The sequence below is a fragment of the Lentinus tigrinus genome, assembly GCF_003813185.1.
Source record: "Lentinus tigrinus ALCF2SS1-7 unplaced genomic scaffold L226scaffold_26, whole genome shotgun sequence".
NCBI lineage: Eukaryota > Fungi > Basidiomycota > Agaricomycetes > Polyporales > Polyporaceae > Lentinus > Lentinus tigrinus.
In genome coordinates, this window is record NW_027137935.1 from 39568 (window position 1) to 60023 (window position 20456).

Consider the following 20456-nt stretch of genomic DNA (forward strand, 5'->3'; position numbering starts at 1 on the left):
TTCCGTGGGTACGGCGCTGAGAATGCTCGGGGAGAGGTGTTGCTGAAGAAGGGAGCACGTGACGAAGAGAGGTTTGGGCGCTTCCGACATTCAACATCGAGGGCTTGCCAGCAAGCCTCACTTCTCCTTATACCATCACTCTCAGGATCTCTCCTTCGTTGCTCCCACAGATACAGTTGTATAGGTGGCATTTGCTTCCGTGACTTCAACGTCTGGCCGTCGTAGCAGTATCAAACTTTTACGCTTGGCGCTCCAAGTCCTGCGAGGTATGTTCGTCTTTCCGTCCTTATGTGGTCCCAACCACCATCTTTGCAACCCTTTTCCACCCTGTTATTCTGCTTAGAACCATACTTTATGTTGAACACTGTTACACACACCAGCTTTTTTGCCTTGCCCTTTGCTCGTTCCGCACATGGCTCTGGCTCCTCCGAGTTTCCGACCAACTTAAGACCGTCTATTGATGCTGACTCCACGTTCAACCAAACTCTCCTGCAGGCTAGAACTGAATTGTGAAATAAAATGCATGGGAAGATCGGAATTACATCGTTAGAGTCGCTCATGTCGGACTTCCTACCCACTCCCCACCCTAGTAGGAAGGTCATCCCAAACATCTTCGCCAATGTCCCCAACTTCTCATCTGAGAGTGAGATGTATACATGGATGGTGTGTTTATTTCCCTTCATTCCGTGTTTCAGTCTAACGCGTACTCGAAGGTCGACCTATTGAACGGCTCGAAGCTGTTCTACAACCATACCTTTGTTGCCACCCCTTACAAGGCCGACATTGCCAACCCATCTCGCCAGCCTATCGACTGCGGCATGTACCATCGCAAACTGCCCCCTTTGGAGGACAAGGACTCGGAGAACCAGGAGACGGTCCACATCAGACTCGGCAACTGGTCACGCCTTGACATGGCCATAGTGTGTAAGCTCCAGTGCACCAACCAGGATCCGTTCGACGAGCGACAAGCCGACTGTGAGCCTGTCTCCGTGGACCGGAAGAAAGTCCTTGGACAGATACTCTCGTCGGCGGAGCTTGTCTTCAATCTCCAGCAGCGAACGTTCCAGTTCATGGTGTTGTTCCTCGGCCACCACGCCCGTGTCGTCTACATTGACCGGTCGGGCGCGTACGCCTCCTACAAGTTCAAGTACACGACTCAGGGTGCGGCGCTTACCCGGTTCCTCGTTCGTTACTCTCGCCTCGTTCCCACCGCTCGTGGCTTCGATCCCACCGCGCATCGCATCGAACCCGATTCAAAACTCGGTCGCAAGTTGGTGGAGTGGGGCAAGGTTGCCGCGAAAGCCGACCCAGAAGACCACGTTCAGCAGTTTTTCAACCAATCGCTGGATTCGTCTTGGGCATTGTGGAAGCTGGAGGTACATGTCGAGGAGATTTCTACCTCGTCATCCGGTCGCACGAGGGTCGAGATCCAGAACTTCGTGGTCGGTAAGCCCCACTTCCAAGCTGGAGGGGTCGCTTGCCGCGGGACGCGTGGATACGTTGCTGTCCGCGTGAACGCTGAAGACGAGTTGGAAGGCCCGTTCGTCTATCTCAAGGACGCGTGGCGCGTTGATCATGACTATCCTGGGATCGAGCGCGAGGGTAGTGTTCTGCAGACGTTAAACTCCAAGGAGACTCCCTTCGTTCCTACCCTAGTTTGCCACGGCGACCTCAAAGGAGCCACGCAAGTCACGAGGTCGCAGGCGGTCTGGGAGAAGGCCAACAAGGGGAAGAAGGGCTCGATGAAAAGACATCAGCACTACCGTCTCGTTGTTGCAGAAGTCGGCAAGCCCTTGGATCAATTCGACCGCGGATTTACACTTGTCGTGGCTGTGTTGTGTTGCATCATTGGTGCGTATATCTCGAATTATACCTTGAGTCTCACGGCTTACTCGCCGTTGCAGCTCATGCACACGCCTACAAGAAAGCTGGGATCATCCATCGGGATATCAGCGCGGGAAATATACTGCTGTACAAGGCTGCCGACGGATCGTGGGTAGGGTTGCTGAACGACTGGGAGCTTGCCAAGGTCGTTGGAGTTTCAGAGGTTCGTCAACAGGCTGACCGAATGGTAGGTTATTCGCTTATCTTCTTTCTTTGGGCCCCGTCGTTGAGCTTCTTGCCCAATGACAGGGGACATGGCGATTCATGTCAGCGCATGCCCTCGACAATCCTAGCAAAGAGATCGACATACCAGACGAGATCGAATCTTTCTGTCACGTCCTACTCTACTATGCCGTCCGCTTCCTCCCCCATAACATCAACCCCGCGAACGTCGGCCAGTTCTTAGTCGACTATTTCGATGGCTACTCCAACGTTCTAGGGTATTACCGTTGCGGGTCGCACAAGTACACGGCCATGTCGACCGGCGTCATTGAGCTGCGTCAATACAATGGAGACAAAACCGCGCCGCTGACTTTCATGCGTTCGACCGACCAGGCTTCTGATTCCAGCGGGGTCCTCTTTGTCCATCCTATCAATAAAATCTTCAAGACTCTCCTCTCCTGGCTTCATGCGCACTACTCGCTTGATGTGCGCCCGGCCCCACCCATTGAGAGGGTGGAAGAGCCTATGCCGGACAGTGACCGCAAGGAGTGGTTGGCTTTCCAGGCGATTCTCTCGGATTTAGAGGAAAGTGAGCCTGCGGGAGACAAGAACACCGGCCTGGACCTGGCTGCCGACGGGTCTTCTTCTTCAAATCCCAGCACGGAACAGTCGACCCTCCCGTCATATACAATGGATGCAGCTAGTCTCCGCGCGATTGCCGAGAAGGTGCAAACCCACAGCTCCGTGATTTGGCTCATCCTTGACCAAATGGAGAACGTAGGCTGGCCCTGCAACGATAAGGGACCCGATTTGAAACCAGCGATCAACCTAGTTCCTCGAAGCGAATCTACCTCCATGCCACGCGTCTTTCAAGGCTCGACCGCCTCCATGTCGATGAAGAGGCAGCTGGAAGACCCGGAGATCCCCTCGAGCAAACGGCCACGCTTTGAAGGTGCCACTTGAGACGCGGCACGCCCGATTCCGCAGACCCCCTTATCGTCTTGTGCATCCTTCTATATGCCCATTTACACACGTCAAAAGCGTAGTCATATGTGAATTGCACCTGCCTCGTGTCCCTTCGACATGATCTTATCCTCCGCAACTAATCACATGTATCTGCGTATAGTTGACATCCTACGAGCTTCGTACTATATTTTTTGGAGATATATTTACGCTGGTGTGGTATCACTGCCATGAAGCCCCGTCGGACAGTGGGTGCCTCAAGGTTTGAATAGCGGATGGATTGTTGGTGTACCTTCGCACTCAGTCGCATTGAGTAGCCATCGAAAGAAATTCGACGACGAGGAGGTCGCAGAAACTTGAGTTGCAAGTGGCGCATTTCCCGCGCCGGTCGCGAGGTCGCAATGACCAACACGAATTAGGCGCGCAATGTTCTTGTACAACCTTGTTCTCCGCCACTACGCGCTCTCCATCCACTCTCGTCATCCCTCCCTCTCCAGACCTCGAGAGAGCACAGAGTCATCCATATTGCACTCAGACATGAATGAAGCAGAGCTGAAGGCCCTTCCGAGGGCTCGACTCCAGAAATTAGCCAAGGTATGTCACCCAGACCACTAGTACACTAACATGCGTCATTACGATTGACGCGTTTATGTGCTACAGTCGAACGGCGTTAAGGCAAATATGAGAAGCGTCGACATTATTGGACAACTACTACAGCATTTCAACGCGCAGCAGGCAAACACTGGGTAGGTCGCCCGGCCACTCAGCGCTCTCCATGGTGTCAGGTGTCGAATGTCGTCGGCTGATCACCCTATCAGCAACGACGGTGGGCCTAATGATACAAGAGCACCGAAGTCCAGTATGAACCCGAAGAAACGTGCTCTGAGGTCAAAGAGGCCAGCTCCGCCCGACGAAGAGGTCGCCTCCAACGCCGATACAGAGCCAGTGGTTCCCGAGAACGCAGCACCTCAAGCCGGTCCCAGTCGACTGTCCAGACGTGCAAGCCGCTCAAACGTATCGCCGGTCATCTCGGGGGCTAAAGAATGTCAGTGCGATTGATACTGCCGACGCTCTTCGAGATGTTGAGTATGATGTCCAGGGCGAGGAGAATCCGCGAGCATGAGGCTCTCCAAGAGGATGCGCAGCGGCGAACAGCGTGCTTCACCTGTACGGACGATAGGTGAGTATCGTCTCGCGCCGTTTTGTTGATCATGCGGATGCTCACCATCTGAATAAGCCGAACCAAGGAGCCATGCGAGGCTCTCTGATCGCTCTCTGCGTGTCTCTGGAGGCTCACGACCTGCCCAAGACACTGGTGAGTCCGGTATGATTTCCTACGTCAGAACTTAAAGTACATACTCATTCCGCGAGAAGCCGACGCCAGGAATAGCGTCATGTCTTCCAATCTTGTTCGGCGTGAATGCGTAGTTTCACGACCTTCCCAAGGCGCCGGTAAGTCCGGCACGTTGTCATATTGCTGAGCTATTGCTCAATGTTCTCTCTTCAGCAGGTGAGGCCCGAGGCAGCGCGAGCCTCGCTGTTCTCGAACAGCGTGCCGCCAGAAGTCCGCAACCCTATAACGCAGACGACTTGAAAGGTGAACCCTGTATAATTTGTATCACCACCACTTCGTTGCTGAACGGGACATAGTCGCCCCTGACACAGCGCAATTGAGAGAAAACCTCTCCGACTCGGATGCACTGCGTCACGAAGCTCACCCTTCGCCCGTCAAGGGAACAGGTAAGTCGTACCCCACTGCGACGTAATGCGAATCTAACTGGACTGCAAGAAGAAGCTCCCGGAGGGAGCAGACTCCCGGACATCTTACGTCGCCCGACCGGTTTCACTCCACCTAGAGCAGTGGCCCAACGCGACCTCGGTGAGACACATCTGCGACACTTCCATCTCGATCGGAACTCACCTCATTCAAAACAGGTCAACGACCGCCTTCGGCGCAGCCGCCTGTATTCAGACCGATCGTTGTTGGAGAGCGTCAAGGTGAGCATATTGATACTCTTCTCGTGAGTCTTCGTGTCGTCGATTGCTAACGAAGTACGGCATCTGCAGGCGAACCGGCGTTCCGCGGACCTGTCTTCACGCTCCCTACAGCGGAGGACAAAGCCCGGATGCAACAGAACCAGCCGCGTGGAACCTCGCGACTGCCTAACGTCCCCCCTCGTGGTCCGGTCTTCCGCCCTCCTTCTGTCCGAGTCGCGCGGCCGCAGAACGTACCCCGAGCAAGCGAGAATCCGGCGCAAGACGCCCCCATTCGCGAGCCGTCTCGTGCAGTCGGACGAACCGCCGTAGAGAATACCAGGCCTCGCGGTCCCGGGGAGCACGTCCGCCCCACGCTTGAGGAGCTCAACGAGATTCTCGCGGACCTCGAAGACAAATCGGCGGACTATCCGAAGATCGCGCAGGAGATCGCGAGGCTACAGAGAGTCATGGGATTGCTGAAGTCCAAAGAGACGTGGATGGAAGATGCGCTGAAGCAGGTTCAGCGAGTGCGCCTGGTTCTGGAGAAGCACTACATGCCGAAGGTCAAGGGACAGCACTCACTGCTAAAGGTCCCGATGCCCACCAATCAAGCAACGAGGGAACAGAGGCCGGGAGCTGCGGCAGAGGAAGAAAACCCGTTTTTTTATGGAGGAGATGTGCCCAGGTATGATTCAGTGTTCATCTACTCGGGTTGTTTGATACTCACCGAATTTCATTGCCAGCGTCCCTCCGGTACGGGATGGCAAGCGAAAAAGCGTGGAACGCGATATGCCGGATGAATCTCCTCCGCAGAAGCGCTTTCGGTCATCGATGAACCCTTGATCATTCAGTTCCCTTGTGAAACGGTGTATTAGTATGTTCTCGCAGTTTCGAGTCTGTGTATTGTCAGTGTTAGTTCCGAGTCAAACGTCACTGGTTACTGCCCAGTGCCGTCCCATAGGCAAGATTGAATCGAGATTTCCAGAATCAAAGCCAGCGAGATATACAGCGCCGTGTAGTCGATCGAGTTTGTACATCAGGAGTACTGTCGAGACAGGGGAGCTGCTAAGTAGTGCCACGCTGCCCCCAGTGTGGCCAGGAAGCGGAGTCGGCAGGCGGGCCGGCTTTCCGCATGGCCGATTTAGGAAGATGGAGCGCCGAGAGCTCTCCGTCCACGTCCGCCTCGAACTACTAGCTCCACCAATCGCCAGCCATCTCGGACAACCTCTGCCGTTACGTCCCTTCAAATTCCAACCAAAGCTGCAAATATTGGCTTTTATAAGTGTCAGATCCGTGTTCTCGCAGTACAAGACAACCCTCGGAATGTTACGTGCGCAGCGCGCTGACTGCGAGGAATTTTACACAGGAGGCTGCTTCCTTCCCCGACTATGCACGCGGTTCGTGTCGACGAAGGAATCACGAGACTTGACATAAGTGCTGGTATGCGCTGACAGTCAGCAACTCGTCGAGTCGGTAGCGATTCATACCATTCACCAGAAACCGGAGGCCTACATGTGGAAGCTGCGCCATCAAGGAGGCATTCGTGTTGAAGAAGCTCAACGCGCACTCTGTCGTGGCGACCTGCCAGGACAAGTCTCGACGTCGCAGTATGTCGCTACTACGTCCAAGATGTCCTACCTCGGGGGCGATACTGGCTATATCCACTACCGCGTGACCATGAAGGAGGTCGGCAAGCCAGTGGAGGACTTTGAGAACGGAGCGCAGCTGATATCTGTCATCCGCGATTGCGTCAGGGGTGAGCGGCTTTGCTTGCTTACAGATGACGCACTAACATGCACACTTCATGATGCCAGCGCCCAAGTCCCCATAGTTCGATACCGGAGTGCTTCATCGCGATATTAGTCCCGAGAACTTCATAAGGGCGAAGATGGACAATGATTCTGTCTCCTCATGACTGGGACGTGTCCACCGCGGCGGTCAAGGACCGCGACCTTCTTGCCTTGCCCGACAGAATTGTACATACTCTATCTCACGGATCTTCTCTCTTCGTGTGCACTGATATACACGCTTTTTTCTCCAGTGCACCTGGTAGTTTGTGTCCGTCCGCGCGCAAGCCACGCCACCCAGTCCTGTCGGTATCCTCGAGAGCTAGAGTCGTTCCTCCGGCTCTACTCGCTCTTTTACGTCGCCGTACAACACATGTTTCCCCAGCGAACACTTCATACTTCATCGGCGCAGCCTTCCACGAACACCGGATCTGCCCCACCATCGGAACGCACAGTCGTTGCCATATGAAGTTTTGCACCATCTCTAAGGGCCAGTTCGACGTGAACGCGTGGGCTCTCGGGTCCAGAAGAGTCCGGAGGGACGCTCCATCCCATCGACGACATCATGATGTGCCTCATATCGTGGCTTCACGCCTACCACCGGAGCTCCCGCAAGTCGAAGACCGGGTCCAAGGACGTCGAAGCGCACGAGCAGTTGGTTAGCAAGGTCAAGAGCCATGACGAGTTTCTGGAGGTCATGGAGGAGGTGCTTAAGGTGCTCGAATGGCCTGTCGATGATAAGCACCACTTCTCTGGGCATTGGAAGCGGCAAGCGACCACTAGGAGATCAATATTGGTGATCGGGGATGGGATGGCTCGGGTATACGTATCGTCACATCACTTATATTCTCAGCTATGTACAACTCAAAGTTTCTCTTTGACGTCGATGATGTTTCTCGAAAGCTTGTGCGAGAGGTAGAGTGCAGCCAGTGCGCTCTCAGGCCTATAAGGCGCGACGAGAGCAGAATAACGCGTCAGTCAGGGAGATATACCTCTTGCCAGCCTCGAATCGCGGCCATGCGCGGAAGGCGTTCAGTACGCACTTGCTCTAGTAGGTAGGACTTCTAGCAATGACTAGGAGCACTAGCGTAGCGAGGTTTCATTCTCTGTTCGGTGTGACACGCCATGGGAAAGAGACGCAACAAAGGGCAAGGTAAACGCGACCCAGGTCACTTTCAAAGACAATACGTTGTACGAGGCTAGAAGTATTAGCACTAGGTTGCGGGTATTCATACAAGAGTGAAGTGATAACAAAGATAGGCATTGCACATCCGTTCCGTCAGACGTCGCGCTGTGTGGTTGGGAATCAGTATCAGCGAGGGTTAGGGTGATCCGGACGGCACGTACATCTTCCAGTTGCCGCGCGCGAGACTCACAACCACAACCGCACAACCACAACCTCAGGTCCGATTGTCTGACAACGCTGCGAAATTAAGGTCAGGTGAGAAAAAGTTAGAGCAGCTTTTCGTCCGTACCGTCACCATTGTGGGAGGTAGTGCCACCTCGGCTTCTGCTCCCCGAGATCCAGCATCTTCCTAACGCCCTCGACGTCCTCCGGCGAGATCGTGGCGCTCAACGCAGCCTGCGAGCTGTTATCCTTGAGAACAACAACGTACCTCCCCTCATCCGGGTCGACGAGAGCAAGTCGACGGCGCAGACGAGGGATGCGGGGGAACTGCCGGTAGACTTTTTGGAGTATTACTGAAGGAGCGACAGCGAGCCCGAGGTCGATCGCTTCCTCAGCTTCTTTGGCCGTCATCTTCGAGAGAATATCTGATCCGTAGACCTCTTCATAGATGATCTTTGCCCAATGACGAAGACAGCCATCGTCGAGCATGAATCCATATCCACGGGTCGCTGGGGACTCGACCGATATCTTCATGACGCGCTTGGCGCGGGGGCGCGAGGAAGAGGGAGACCGAGACGTCTTAGTCATAGCGGGAGCCATATGCAGCAGGAAATAGAGGAGGAGTGGCGGTAACTTGTAAGGATAGCCACAAGTTGTTTGAACTTCAAGTTGAGGTAGCGCCCGGTACGTATACTCGAAACAGCAATGTCTTACGTAATCTATATCAGGCGCTCGAGTGTCCTCGGCATGAATCGAATTACCTCTCCTCCGAGTCCCTTTGTCGTTCTGTACGGCCCCCGTGACGACAATGTTATCCCCACATGAGACGCGTCTTCGCAAAATCAGACTTGCTGTCGCACTTTACCATGACCAGCTCTTCGAGAAAGCACCCAGTCGAGAGGACAAGAATCACAACCGACAGTGGCTCTGCCTACTACCGTTCCAGTACCCCTTCCGCATTCGACGTTCGAGCTGGCTATCCGGACTCTGCGACAAACAAATATTGAGCTATTTATGACCCCGAGGTTTGCCTGAATGCCGAACGCATGGCATTCCTCACTGTGATGCATGAGAAGATGATGTGCGCGGCTGCCGCCAAGGTCCGTCCTTCCACTGCGATCTTCCACCAGTACTACGATGCAAATCAAGGGGTAGAACGCTGCTGCACCATACCTGTAAATTTTAATGCAGTCATGAAACATGATGCGATCCTCGCTTTTCTGGCCCAAGCTCATGCAGGACGACTTCCGGAGGACGTCGAGGGTGTGGATACGCAGCGAGACTCCTGCCACATTCTGCGCAATCTTGAGGGCACTGTTTGTGTTGGTAGGTATGTGATTCTATGGATGAAGATGTTGGAGGCACTCTCTAGGATAATCAGAGCTGTATTATCGGACCCGACGGTGCAACGGAAGACTTGTGGTGCATGAGGAAAATGTGGCATGAACATATGAGTATCATTATAATCTTGGTAATACAGAAATAGACCAATACATGTGTATTTCGTACTATTCGATGAGTTTCACGCTCAAGAGTGTCGCCGAAGAGTGGGGATGGTTGTCCTAACCACATTGAACACAGCCACCAAATGAAACATTGCACACCTGGATGGGTCTGGGATAGCCGTATTAGCGCGATGGTATCGACATAATGTAAAAACTGAACACAGTTGTTGAGGAAAGTCGCGAAACGACCTCGGTGGTTGGGGCGCCGAGGACGCGGTAAGAGGGAAAGGTGTTTGCGAATCAAGCACGTGACCGTAAAGAACCGATGTTTGGGCGCTTCTCATACTGAACTCCTTCTCTTTCCGTTCCTACCACGCGCTTGCCCGCCCCCGTTCTAGGGCAACAATAACAGATCAGACCGTGCCGATCAAATCCCGTGACTCGTTGCGTTGGTTTCAGAACACGCCCCCGCCGCTCTCCGGTACGTTTCTTCCTTCCAACCACCATCATGTCTCGCACCGTCTCTTTCGCCGATGGCACCACTGACTCGCCTTCTAAACTCTTCAATCACAGTGCCCCCCACTCTAGCACCAATTACGACTTAGGCAAGCGTCGAGGCGAACTTCGTTTTAACATGCATGGGAAGTACACCCTCTTGTCGTTTGACGACTTCATGAAGGAGTTCGTCCCGTCTCCCTCCAACCGACAGAGCGCTCGGGTCGTGAAGAAGTCCAGCCGGACCAATATCTTTTCAAAGCTGGAGACTGCGGAGAACGAGGAGCAGATGTATAACTCTATCGTATGTCTTCCATTGGCTTCCATCGCATTTTCGTACTAACACGACACAGCCGAAGGTCCTGAACAAGGGCAATCTATGTCCAAACTTCACATTCGTCGCTACCCCTGGCAAGGTCGACAAGTCCGACCCAACGAGGCAGTCCGTTGACTTGGGCATGTATCCCTCCACGCTCGCCCCGAAGCGACCTTCCGATGGGTCCCACGCTCGAATCGATTGGTCGTCGGTCGACATCCCCATCGAATGCAAGGACCATCCGACAAATGAAGATCCTTTCGACGACAGGGCACCAGATGCTGAGCCTATCGCCGCATCTCGCAAGGCGGCCCTGGGCCAAATCCTCTCCTACGCTGAGCTTGTCTTCAAGTACCAGCAACGCACTCGGCTCTTCATGGTTGACTTCCTCGGCGACTTCGTTCGCCTTATCCACATTGACCATGGCGGCCTCTACGTGACCCGGAAGTTTAACTACAAGAAGGAGGGCGAGAAGGTCGCGGAGTTCTTCTGGCGTTACTCTCGCATGACGCCAGCTCAGCGTGGTCACGATCCCACTGCGGTTCGTATCCGGCATGACTCGCACCTTGGTCGTGAGATGAAGAGGATGGCTCAGCCGCCCGAGGACATCGATGAGCGCGACTACATTCGTGCTTCCTTCGAGAAGTCCCTTGACTGCAACTGGCCGTGGTGGTGTCTGGATGTCCCTGTCGTCAAGGATGAGGGCACGCCGAAGGAGAAGCGCTTCACGAGGAAGTTCCTAGTTGGAAAGCCCCACTTCCAGGCTCCTGGGGTCGCCGGTCGCGCGACGCGCGGCTAGTTGCTCTCCCCTTAAATGGGAACAACAAGGTCGAAGGTTCTTTCGTCTATCTCAAAGACGCTTGGCGTGTGGATCGGGAGGGGATCGAGCGGGAGGGCTCGATTCTGCAAGCGCTGAATGGCGCGAAGATCAAGTACGTTCCCACCCTGGTTTGCGACGGCGACATCCCAGGTCAGGCCACGATCTCCCATGACCTGTGGAAGGCGTATCACCCCAAGGACCAGGAATGTCCATTGAAGCTCCACCAACACTATCGACTAGTCGTCAAGGAAGTCGGGAAACCTCTCGATCAGTTCGAGAATGCTGCGGAGTTGGTGCTTGCTCTCGGCTGTTGCATTGATGGTGAGTGACAACGCATCGCATGAGGGCGTATTTTTTTCTCTGTACTGATGGCATCTTGTTCGCAAAAGCTCACAAAGCAGCTTACAAGGCTGGCATAATTCATCGTGACATCAGCGCGGGCAATATCCTCCTCTGGTACAACGCTGGTGTTGGATGGCAGGGGATGCTCAACGACTGGGAGCTATCGAAGCATGTTCCCGCAGACGACGCTGCGTCGGGAGGTCGTCAGCCCGATCGAACTGTGAGTGTTAAGGTTTTGACTTGAGAGTGAGGAGACTGCGCTCACCATTCACCTCTTCATAGGGCACGTGGCAATTCATGTCTGCTCTCGCGCTGAATGATCGAACCAGAGCCATCATCGTTCCAGATGAACTTGAGTCTTTGTTTCACGTCCTGCTTTATTACGCCATCCGCTTCCTCCCTCACAATTGCCCTGACGCCGTGGTCGGAAAGTTTCTTCATCTCTACTTTGACGACTTCACCGACGGCGATGGGCAGTTCAACTGTGGTCAGATGAAGTACTTCGCCATGAAGACCGGTGAGATTGACTTGGCCCTGCTGAGGGGTAAAGCAAAGGAGGACAAAGCGAAGAAGGACGTAATCAAACACCCGGTACAGGCTCTGCGCTTCTACAAGCCCGGAACGTTGGAAGAACACCCCATTCAGAGGATCATCTCAACCCTTCTGCAATGGTTCTCCGCTTACTATGCCCTTGAGAACGCCCGGATTCAAAACGGACAACCCGACTCTACTGATGCAGGCAAGTCGTCGTCTGAGCCTAAGAAGGTCGCTCCGGTGACGAAGGCGCGCTCTGCGTGGATCGAGGAGGAAGACTCCGACGATGAGGGCTCTTCAACCGTTGCTGGTCATTCCACACACCTCCCTACCTCCATGACTCCCGCCGAGGGATCGCAGCTCCCTTCAACTCCGTCCCATGGGGATGCCGAGAATGTTTTGACGCATGCGGCCATGATCAAACTGTTTAAACATGCGCTCTCGGTGGCAAAGGACTGGCCAGACAACGATAAAAGCGCGGACAAGCGGCCGAAGAAGGGCTACAAGCCGCCCGAAGACCCTGTCTCGAGCACCTCCATGCACATCACACAGCTGATCAAAACGACCAGCACCAGCCGCAAGCGCAAGAACAAGAACCCACCGAAGACGCCGAAGAAGCGTAGCAAGGCCTGAATACCGCCCCCATCCTCTATGAACTTCTCGTCATCGATTTCGATTCCACCCGCTGCCCTTACATCCTCCACCTCCATGAATGTCAATCTGCCCGTCTCATACCTCTTCCTATACTCCCAGCTGCACATGTGAAAAGCGTAGGCATGCATGGACTGTATGCGCCTCGCGTTCCTTCAGCATCGTCTCATTCAGTTTCCATCCTCCGTATATATTAATAATCATCATTGTCAACGCCGTACTTGATACTCGTATATACACACCTAGACCGTACTTGCATCTATTCTTACCGTCTCTATGGACTTTCCGTTCAATGCATACTCTGCACAAGCTCCTACGCGGTCCGGACGGAGATGTAGGCTCACATGAAGAACCCGAGTTCAATTTGCCATGCCCGAAAAGCCTTCTGGCCTAAAATATGGTCTCGCCTTACCGACAGCTTCGGACTCTGGTGAAGGCTCGTCATCCGCAAGACGATGAGTTGTATGCGCCAATGTCATAAGTATGGATCAGTGTCATCGAACTCGCGCGAACTTGGAAGTTCAAGACGTAGAGGAGTCGGAAATCGGCCCGGCATGCCGCGACTGGAGAAACCTAAGCGCGCGGTCATCGTCTAGTAGTCGGACCAGCGCTCTCGGACTCGTTCTCTCCTTCCTGCAAGTCGCTTCACTGACAGGTTCACGAGTCACGACTGTCTGCAGATCACAAGTAAGGCTTTCTAGCTCTTGCCACTACATGGCGATGCTGATTACGATTATCTCAGACCCGCCATAGCCTGTGGCAAGTCAGCGCGTCACTAGTGGGCGACCACTACGGGGTGCGGATTGTAACTATTATGATTTGCAACAGGAGGTCCGTACGTTTACTTTTGTTGTTTTTATGAAGCGTTTGAACTAACGTCTGCGCAACACAGCGTATTCTCATCCTTGCTGCAAACACCGAGCCTATGACCCCCGTAGCCAACCACCGTTATCTGCGACGCAGCATGCACGGCAAGATCACGGTCATGCCCTACACCACCTTCATGGATCACTTTGTTCCGGACCCCCGTATATCCAACGAGCCCTTGGGCCATCCATGCCGCATCGACGTCTTCAAGGGCATGACCAAGCCTAGGAACGAGAAGGAGATATACCGGGAGATTGTGAGTGTCTATCCGTCTACTTGGTGGTTGGAGACTAGATCTAATACTCCCAAGCCGAAACGCTTGAATGCCACCGAACGTCCATGCCGCGGGTTCGTCGTGGTTTCGACACCTCACAAGGCCGACTCCACTTCCTCCTCCAAAATCGCTCCCGGCTGCGGCATCTATCCAAACGGCCATGCTCCCAAGGTCGACGACGCCAACGACCACGGTCGCACTGACTGGTCCCATCTCTAAGATCACCATCGAGTGCAAGCGGAACTTCGCTCAGGACCCCTTCGACGACACCGCTGCCAACGCGGAGCCGTTCGCCCAGGCGCGCAGGAGCTCACTCGAACAGATCCTCTCCTATGCGGAGCTCGTCTTTTAGAACCAGCATAGAAAGCACCACTTCATGATCATCTTCCTCGACACCTTCGCTCGCCTCGTGTATATCGACTGCGCCTGCATCTTTGCTACACAGCGCTTCAGCTACGTCGAGAAGGAGGGATGGCTCACAGAGTTCCTCTGGTGCTACGGGAGGCTCATCCCCGCCCAACGCGGCTACGATTCGCCTGTCCAACTTCTAGACCCAAAAGAGCCATTGGTGCGACTGATGCGGAAGAAGCGCCACGCTGCTGTGAATGGAAAGATCGCGGTCGAGCCTCACACCCTCGAGGCCTACAAAGACTCCCTCGACGAACAGTTCCCGTGGTGGAAGCTCGACGTCTACGACGAGGAAAAGCACTTCTCCCGCTCTTCCGTCGTCGGCAAACCGCACTTTCTCGCCTCAGGCGTTAGAGGACGTGGGACGCAGTGCTATATCGCTCAGGAAGTGCTGGAAGACGAGAAAGGAAAGCCCATGCTAGGCGACTTTGTGTATCTGAAGGACGTGTGGCGCGTCAAGCACGACGAGATCGACAAGGAGGGCACGACATTCAAATTTCTGAACAAGAACAAAGTCCCCCATGTGCCGACCGTCGTCTGTCATGGCGATCTTCCCGACCAGCTCACCATCTCGCGTGCGAAGTGGATGGAGCTCAATCCTGGGCAGGACTACTACCCAATCAAGGAGCACCAGCACTACCGCATCGTTGTGGAGGAGAACGGGAAGCCGCTCTCCCAATTCGAGAACAGTGATCAACTCATAAAGGCTATGTATAATGTCGTTCAAGGTATGCGTATTATGTTGTGAAGTCACTGAGAAGTATCTAACTCTTTTTCTAGCACTTGAAGCTGCGTACAGACCTGACATCATCCATCGAGACATCAGCGGCGGGAACATCCTTCAAGGGGCGATGGGAAGGTCTTCTGACCTGGGAGCTTGCCAAGGATATTCGCAAGACGTCTCACGAGCGACAGCCTGAGAGGACGGTGAGTAATACTTCACTTTCATATGTAACGTCTCATGCTTACTCTACTTCGTCGGCAGGGCACATGGCAATTCATGTCAGCGCATTTGCAAAACGATCCTGGCCGAGTCGTCATCATCGCGGATGAGCTCGAGTCGGTCTTCCATGTCCTCATCTACGCCATTCGGTTCTGCCATCACACGCTCTCTGATAGCGACGTCGGGCAATTCTTGTACGACTACTTGGACGACTACTCTCCCTATTCGCACGGGGCGCGCTCTGGGCGGGCCAAGCGAGCGGCACTCGAGCAGGGTTCTATCAATCTTATCGCCTACAATGGGTCCAGGTCTCCTATTCACACCACCCTACGCTTCATCTGGCCTTCGAGAGCACCGACTTCTCATCAAAACCCCGACTTCAACCATCCCCTCAATCGCATCATCCAGACGCTTCTGTCTTGGTTCCGCGCACTCTACGCCCTCGATAGCCTTGTTGATCCCACCACTCAGGGCTTTCCGGTAGATCATCGAGGAGACGGAGTTAAGATCGAGCTCGATGAAGACGAGGCGAAAATTGCATCACAGGCATCGACCGATTCGGACGTCAGTAACTCCGAGCACGCAACCCCAGGAGTCCCTCCAGTCGTGATCATGCAAGAGAAGTACGCAGCTACGAAGAAGCTTGCTTCGAAGCTCAATTCACACGCTGCGATGCTCGATCATCTGAAAACCGCTTTGCTGGGCGAAGTGTGGCCCGTGGACGAAAAGACGCAGGACAAGCAACCAAAGGGCGGACATGATCCCACTTGCGACCCGATTTCATCGGAGCTGCCCCCTCCATTTTACGGCATCCAGTACGACGATTCCGAGGGGAACTTCCAGGAGCCGCTCGGAGCGTTTCAGGATTCCTCTATACCGGCCGACGAGGAGCAGCCTGAGTGGGTGGAGCCAGAAGAGGATGTGGAGGACTATCCGGCGGACGAGCCAGAGATACTAATGGAGGTTGAGCATGCCGAGTCCGAGTCGGAGGACTCGCAGACGGAGGGAACCCTCGCGGAGGATGTCATCGACGACCCGTTCGCGGCTAACATTGGACATGGGACTGCCGAGAGACGCGGCCTCACCTCAGTGCAGGATTCGCTTACCCCTTCCACTATCCGGCATGGCGAGCACTTCCAGCAGGAAGCGGCATCACGATGATCATCCGGTGGAGGAACTTGGACGTGCCACGCCTACCAAGCGCAGTCGTATAGATGAGACTCAGTAATCGAGACTCTGTTCGTGATCATGTACAGCTTGCTTGAATTCGATTCTAGCACCTTCATGTACTCGAGTACAGTACCCATCTATTAGTACTCTGTTGACTTTATTTATATTTTGCGTTGTCCCATTGCTCTTAAGGCGTGCAATTCAAGGGCGCACCAAGCAACTGTCTGGTCCGACTTGACTCGCAGTCCAAGATAGATGTAGTTAAGAGATACGGAAACTTCAATAGGGCGTGCGGCGCTGGGGAACGGATCGCGGTGCCCGGAACTCGACAAAATATTGGCTATTGCTAACCACCGCTACACCTCGATCTCAGCGATGTCTGGGCAGGTCACATCAAGATAATACTGCGGGCTTGAGTGCGAGTATAGTGGTAAAATTTTACAGGAAGCGGGGGCAGTATACATACAGTCCTGAGGTGAGAGAGAAACTACCAGCAAGTCCAGTTCATCAAGCTCAAGCGTGAGGCGCTCCGGTGGTTGAGGTGCGACGTAACACAGCAGTCCCGAGAGTACATAAAAAATCTGTAACCAGTCCATGAGTCAGATTAGGGCAAAGTATAGCAGCCTTCATATCCATACCGTCACCATTCTGGGAGGTGATACCACCTCGGCTTCTGCCCCCCGAGACCTAACATCCTCCTCACACCATCCAGGTCCTCCGACGTAATCGCGGCGCTCAACGCTGCCTGAGAGCTGTTGTCCTGGAGAACAAGAAGATATCTCCTCTGAGCCGGGTTCATGAGAGCGAGCCGACGGCGCAGACGAGGAATGCGGGGGAACCCTTTGTAGACCTTGAGGGGTATCATAGAGGCAGTGGTAGAGTATGCAGCTTGGATCGTTATCTCAGCTTCTTCGGCGGGCATGCTAGAGAGCGAGTCAGGCCCAAAAAGCTCTCCATAGATGATCTTCGCCCAACGACGAAGGCAGTCATGGTCGATTATGAATCCGTATCCACAGGTCGCGGGCCCGGGTTGGACGGATATCTTCATAGCACGCTTGGCGCGAGGGCGTGTGAAGGAGGTAGTTCGCGGAGACGTGGTAACCATAGCTGACACGATATACCAACGTAGACAGTAGAAAATGTCAATGACGAGTGGCGGTAAGTACTAAGGATAGCCACAACAGCTTCGACGACGTGAGCGCTAGATTACGTAATTGCGACCAGACGCCTATTCCAACGAACGTCCGAACGACATCGCCAACTAGCATTGTGCCTCCATAACTTCCTCCAAAGGGTCTCGCCAGCAACGCTAAGTCGTAATGGATAACCTTTAAAACGAAGCATTGAATGTGAATCTGAACGAGCTTTTCAACATCGCTCTGATACCTGCCAGGCCCGGATCATCCATCATCGAAAAGTCAAAGCCTGGAGCTTCGCCCAGCCACGAGCCTTTGCCGGCGACAAGCTCAACATGACCGACCCGACGCAGAACTTTTCTTTCGCGCGGGCTCAAGGCAAACTCTGTGACACCATGCGCGGCAAGATCGACATTCCCCCAACCACCAAGGAGTTCATGAACCTCTACGTCAAGGAGTACTACCCTGAACTCAAGACAAACATCTTCGACAGTGCCCCGAAGTTCTCGACTGAAACAGACATGTACATGTGGATTGTGAGTGGTTTCTCTTTACCTGCAGGGCTAACGACGCTGAACAGCTGCCGCTGCAGACCGACACGATCAACAACTCGGACGTCGTCGACAGCAACCGCCTGGTTTGCGCATCCACCCCTTATAAGTCCGATCGAAACGACGCGACCCATCAGGCCGTCGATCTAGGCTTGTACCCAACCAAGTTCAAACCAATCAACGAGGGCGACGGCGACTACAATAGACGCGTCAACTGGTCCCGCATTGACCTGTCCATCGAGTGCAAGGTCGACCCTACTACCCAGGACCCCTTCGACGAGACGGCCGACGACCTGCTGCCGATCGCTGCTGACCGCAAGAAAGCGCTTGGTCAGATCCTCACGTACGTCGAGAACGTGTTCATGCATCAACATCGCACGCTTCACTACATGATCCTCTTCCTCGGGCACTATGCTCGCATCGTTCGCTTCGACCACTCCGGCGTCTACGCAACCACCAAGTTCAACTACAAGACGGACGGCGCTATCCTGACCACTTTCCTCTGCCGCTACTCTGCGAGAGACGCGGCGCAGAGAGGGCACGACCCTACGGCTACGCGTCTCGAACTCCGTGACCCTCTTGTTGCGCAGATGCGGAAGCTGGGACAAGAGAAGAGGAAGGCGAATCCCGAGGACCACGTGCAGCAGATGTTCAATGCGTCGCTCGATAACGCGTGGCCGTGGTACAAGCTCGAGGTGAACGTGCAACGGAAGAGCGGTGAGCCGGAACCTCCGCGTGACCGACTGCCCTCGTTTCAGCCGGAGCGCATCACGCGCTCTTTCGTCGTTGGGAAGCCCCATTTCGATGCCGGAGGCGTTGTGGGCCGTGGCACTCGTGGCTACGTTGCGGTAGAAGTCAACGCTGGAGGTCATCTCGTCGGTCCATTCGTCTACCTCAAAGATGCTTGGCGGGTCGACCACGATGGAATCGAGCAGGAGGGCCGTGTTCTCGAGACTCTGAACCACCATCAGGTGCCCTTCGTTCCAACTCTGATTTGCCATGGCGACCTCAAAGGTCAGGTCACGGAGTGTCAGGACGCTTGGGCGAGACGTCAAGCGAGGAATCGTCAGTTGAACTGCCCATTCAAGAGGCACCAGCACTATCGCTTGGTCGTCGCTGAGGTTGGGAAGCCTTTGGAACAGTTCACGACGGGACTGGAACTGGTCTACGCGATTTATTGCTGCCTCTTGGGTGAGTTTGTACCAACCATGGGTGCTGCATCAGGCTGACGGATAGCTCGACAGCTCACCAAGCAGCCTATGAAAAGGCCGGCTTCATCCATCGCGATATCAGTTCGGACAACATCCTCCTCCATCAGGCGCCCAATGGCACTTGGCTGGCACTGCTCAATGACTGGGAGCTTTCGAAACGAGTGAATTCGCCTGCCGCCCGCCGACCTGACCGAACGGTACATGCAACCGATGAACTCACAATCATATCAGGAGATCTAACTTCATTGGCAGGGCACTTGGCAGTTTATGTCTGTGCGAGCTCTCAACAACCCTGACAAAGAGATCGCCACAGAAGACGAAATCGAGGCGCTCTTTCATGTCCTACTCTACCACGCGGTTCGCTTTCTCCCTCACAACATGGTACGAGATGCTGTCCCCCGCTTTCTCATCGACTATTTCGACGGTTGCAGAGTCAAGGGTGATGGCGAGTACGCTTGCGGCCTAGCTAAAGACTCGGCTGTCAAGCGAGGTGACATCGATCTCACCCTCTATAACTCGGAAGAATGCTTCCTGGAGTTCCTGCATCCTCAAGACGCGAACAAAGCCCACCCCATCGGCTGGCTCATCTCGCGGCTCCTGTGTTCGTTCGAGGCGGCCTACGCCCGCAAGCCATGTCGGCGAGAGGAAGGCGTTACGCCGCCGGAGAATGCGGTAGACACAAGCAAGTTTTTCGCTGCACTAGCGGCCATGCCAAATGTACCGAAGCACTGGCGGACAAGTACTCCTGCTCCTGTTCCTCCTCCAAAGCCGACCGAGACTCGGTCGAGGGGGAAGTCCAGGGCCTTACCTAAGACTTCCTCTCGACGACGTGGGCGCAAGACCGCCTCCACCGCCAGATCTACCCGATCCACGTCTTCCTACCCCGGTGAAGCTCCGGTGCCTATATCATTGAAAGAACACGGTCCTGTCATCGAACTCTTCGAACAGTGCATAGATCGTGCGGATTGGCCGGTGGACGATAAGGGCGAGGATTTGCGGGAGAAGGTGAAGGCCAAAGATACTTCCCATGAAGCTCCCAACAGCACCGGCAAAGACGAGAAGAAGTCGAGGAAGCGCACTCGGGACAATGCTCAACCTGGGCCTCGTTCGAGCAAAAGGTGTCGCGTTTGAGACCGTTCCCCTCATCAGGAGTCTGCCCGTTGAGTATTCCC

General features: G+C 54.4%; 9 protein-coding genes across 9 annotated transcripts; 7 read left to right on the plus strand and 2 right to left on the minus strand.

The window, feature by feature from the left end:
- The first annotated feature begins 132 nt into the window (after positions 1–132).
- L226DRAFT_163386 (uncharacterized protein) lies at positions 133–3188 on the plus strand. Its single transcript, XM_067672565.1, has 5 exons — positions 133–266; positions 496–663; positions 714–1851; positions 1905–2071; positions 2134–3188. The coding sequence occupies exons 2-5, from the start codon at positions 520–522 to the stop codon at positions 3007–3009; spliced, it is 2325 nt and encodes a 774-aa protein (XP_067532410.1). The 5' UTR covers positions 133–266; positions 496–519; the 3' UTR covers positions 3010–3188.
- A 339-nt stretch (positions 3189–3527) lies between these two features.
- On the plus strand, positions 3528–5915 carry L226DRAFT_562060 (uncharacterized protein). Its single transcript, XM_067683482.1, has 12 exons — positions 3528–3603; positions 3670–3755; positions 3828–4054; positions 4109–4189; positions 4301–4324; positions 4438–4461; positions 4517–4606; positions 4660–4749; positions 4802–4888; positions 4945–5007; positions 5077–5671; positions 5730–5915. The coding sequence occupies exons 1-12, from the start codon at positions 3547–3549 to the stop codon at positions 5827–5829; spliced, it is 1524 nt and encodes a 507-aa protein (XP_067532411.1). The 5' UTR covers positions 3528–3546; the 3' UTR covers positions 5830–5915.
- A 261-nt stretch (positions 5916–6176) lies between these two features.
- L226DRAFT_615137 (uncharacterized protein) lies at positions 6177–7034 on the plus strand. Its single transcript, XM_067686735.1, has 4 exons — positions 6177–6426; positions 6484–6742; positions 6801–6962; positions 7028–7034. The coding sequence occupies exons 2-3, from the start codon at positions 6499–6501 to the stop codon at positions 6815–6817; spliced, it is 261 nt and encodes an 86-aa protein (XP_067532412.1). The 5' UTR covers positions 6177–6426; positions 6484–6498; the 3' UTR covers positions 6818–6962; positions 7028–7034.
- Positions 7035–7920: 886 nt separating this feature from the next.
- On the minus strand, positions 7921–8745 carry L226DRAFT_537589 (uncharacterized protein). The gene is made up of 3 exons (XM_067681345.1): positions 8249–8745; positions 8121–8196; positions 7921–8064 (listed from the first exon to the last, which is right to left on the minus strand). Exon 1 carries the CDS (start codon positions 8719–8721, stop codon positions 8251–8253), a length of 471 nt encoding a protein of 156 aa, XP_067532413.1. The 5' UTR covers positions 8722–8745; the 3' UTR covers positions 7921–8064; positions 8121–8196; positions 8249–8250.
- Positions 8746–10074: 1329 nt separating this feature from the next.
- On the plus strand, positions 10075–13056 carry L226DRAFT_562062 (uncharacterized protein; the record flags this gene model as incomplete). Its single annotated transcript, XM_067683483.1, has 5 exons — positions 10075–10365; positions 10415–11156; positions 11213–11518; positions 11587–11759; positions 11822–13056. 5 exons carry the CDS (start codon positions 10075–10077, stop codon positions 12704–12706), a joined length of 2397 nt encoding a protein of 798 aa, XP_067532414.1. The 3' UTR covers positions 12707–13056.
- Positions 13057–13391: 335 nt separating this feature from the next.
- L226DRAFT_537590 (uncharacterized protein) lies at positions 13392–14374 on the plus strand. Its single transcript, XM_067681346.1, has 4 exons — positions 13392–13411; positions 13467–13555; positions 13617–13847; positions 13902–14374. The coding sequence occupies exons 3-4, from the start codon at positions 13650–13652 to the stop codon at positions 14082–14084; spliced, it is 381 nt and encodes a 126-aa protein (XP_067532415.1). The 5' UTR covers positions 13392–13411; positions 13467–13555; positions 13617–13649; the 3' UTR covers positions 14085–14374.
- Positions 14242–16377, plus strand: L226DRAFT_573521 (uncharacterized protein; the record flags this gene model as incomplete). The annotated part of the gene is made up of 3 exons (XM_067684869.1): positions 14242–15001; positions 15073–15200; positions 15259–16377. 3 exons carry the CDS (start codon positions 14242–14244, stop codon positions 16375–16377), a joined length of 2007 nt encoding a protein of 668 aa, XP_067532416.1.
- Positions 16378–16775: 398 nt separating this feature from the next.
- L226DRAFT_615142 (uncharacterized protein) lies at positions 16776–17496 on the minus strand. Its single transcript, XM_067686736.1, has 2 exons — positions 17025–17496; positions 16776–16967 (listed from the first exon to the last, which is right to left on the minus strand). Exon 1 carries the CDS (start codon positions 17489–17491, stop codon positions 17027–17029), a length of 465 nt encoding a protein of 154 aa, XP_067532417.1. The 5' UTR covers positions 17492–17496; the 3' UTR covers positions 16776–16967; positions 17025–17026.
- Positions 17497–17711: 215 nt separating this feature from the next.
- Positions 17712–20415, plus strand: L226DRAFT_562064 (uncharacterized protein; the record flags this gene model as incomplete). Its single annotated transcript, XM_067683484.1, has 4 exons — positions 17712–18058; positions 18103–19264; positions 19318–19445; positions 19537–20415. The coding sequence occupies exons 1-4, from the start codon at positions 17858–17860 to the stop codon at positions 20413–20415; spliced, it is 2370 nt and encodes a 789-aa protein (XP_067532418.1). The 5' UTR covers positions 17712–17857.
- Positions 20416–20456: the final 41 nt, after the last annotated feature.

Bases quoted from the DNA above. Each gene is read 5' to 3' on its own strand.
- L226DRAFT_163386 (XM_067672565.1), top strand. From the start codon at position 520: ATGCATGGGAAGATCGGAATTACATCGTTAGAGTCGCTCATGTCGGAC. The intron at 664-713 runs GTGTGTTTATTT...GCGTACTCGAAG, and splicing joins GTGAGATGTATACATGGATG to GTCGACCTATTGAACGGCTC. The intron at 1,852-1,904 runs GTGCGTATATCT...TCGCCGTTGCAG, and splicing joins TGTGTTGTGTTGCATCATTG to CTCATGCACACGCCTACAAG.
- L226DRAFT_562060 (XM_067683482.1), top strand. From the start codon at position 3,547: ATGAATGAAGCAGAGCTGAAGGCCCTTCCGAGGGCTCGACTCCAGAAA. The intron at 4,055-4,108 runs GTCAGTGCGATT...TATGATGTCCAG, and splicing joins CATCTCGGGGGCTAAAGAAT to GGCGAGGAGAATCCGCGAGC. The intron at 4,607-4,659 runs GTGAACCCTGTA...AACGGGACATAG, and splicing joins TAACGCAGACGACTTGAAAG to TCGCCCCTGACACAGCGCAA.
- L226DRAFT_615137 (XM_067686735.1), top strand. From the start codon at position 6,499: ATGTGGAAGCTGCGCCATCAAGGAGGCATTCGTGTTGAAGAAGCTCAA.
- L226DRAFT_537589 (XM_067681345.1), bottom strand. From the start codon at position 8,721: ATGGCTCCCGCTATGACTAAGACGTCTCGGTCTCCCTCTTCCTCGCGC.
- L226DRAFT_537590 (XM_067681346.1), top strand. From the start codon at position 13,650: ATGACCCCCGTAGCCAACCACCGTTATCTGCGACGCAGCATGCACGGC. The intron at 13,848-13,901 runs GTGAGTGTCTAT...AATACTCCCAAG, and splicing joins AGGAGATATACCGGGAGATT to CCGAAACGCTTGAATGCCAC.
- L226DRAFT_615142 (XM_067686736.1), bottom strand. From the start codon at position 17,491: ATGGTTACCACGTCTCCGCGAACTACCTCCTTCACACGCCCTCGCGCC.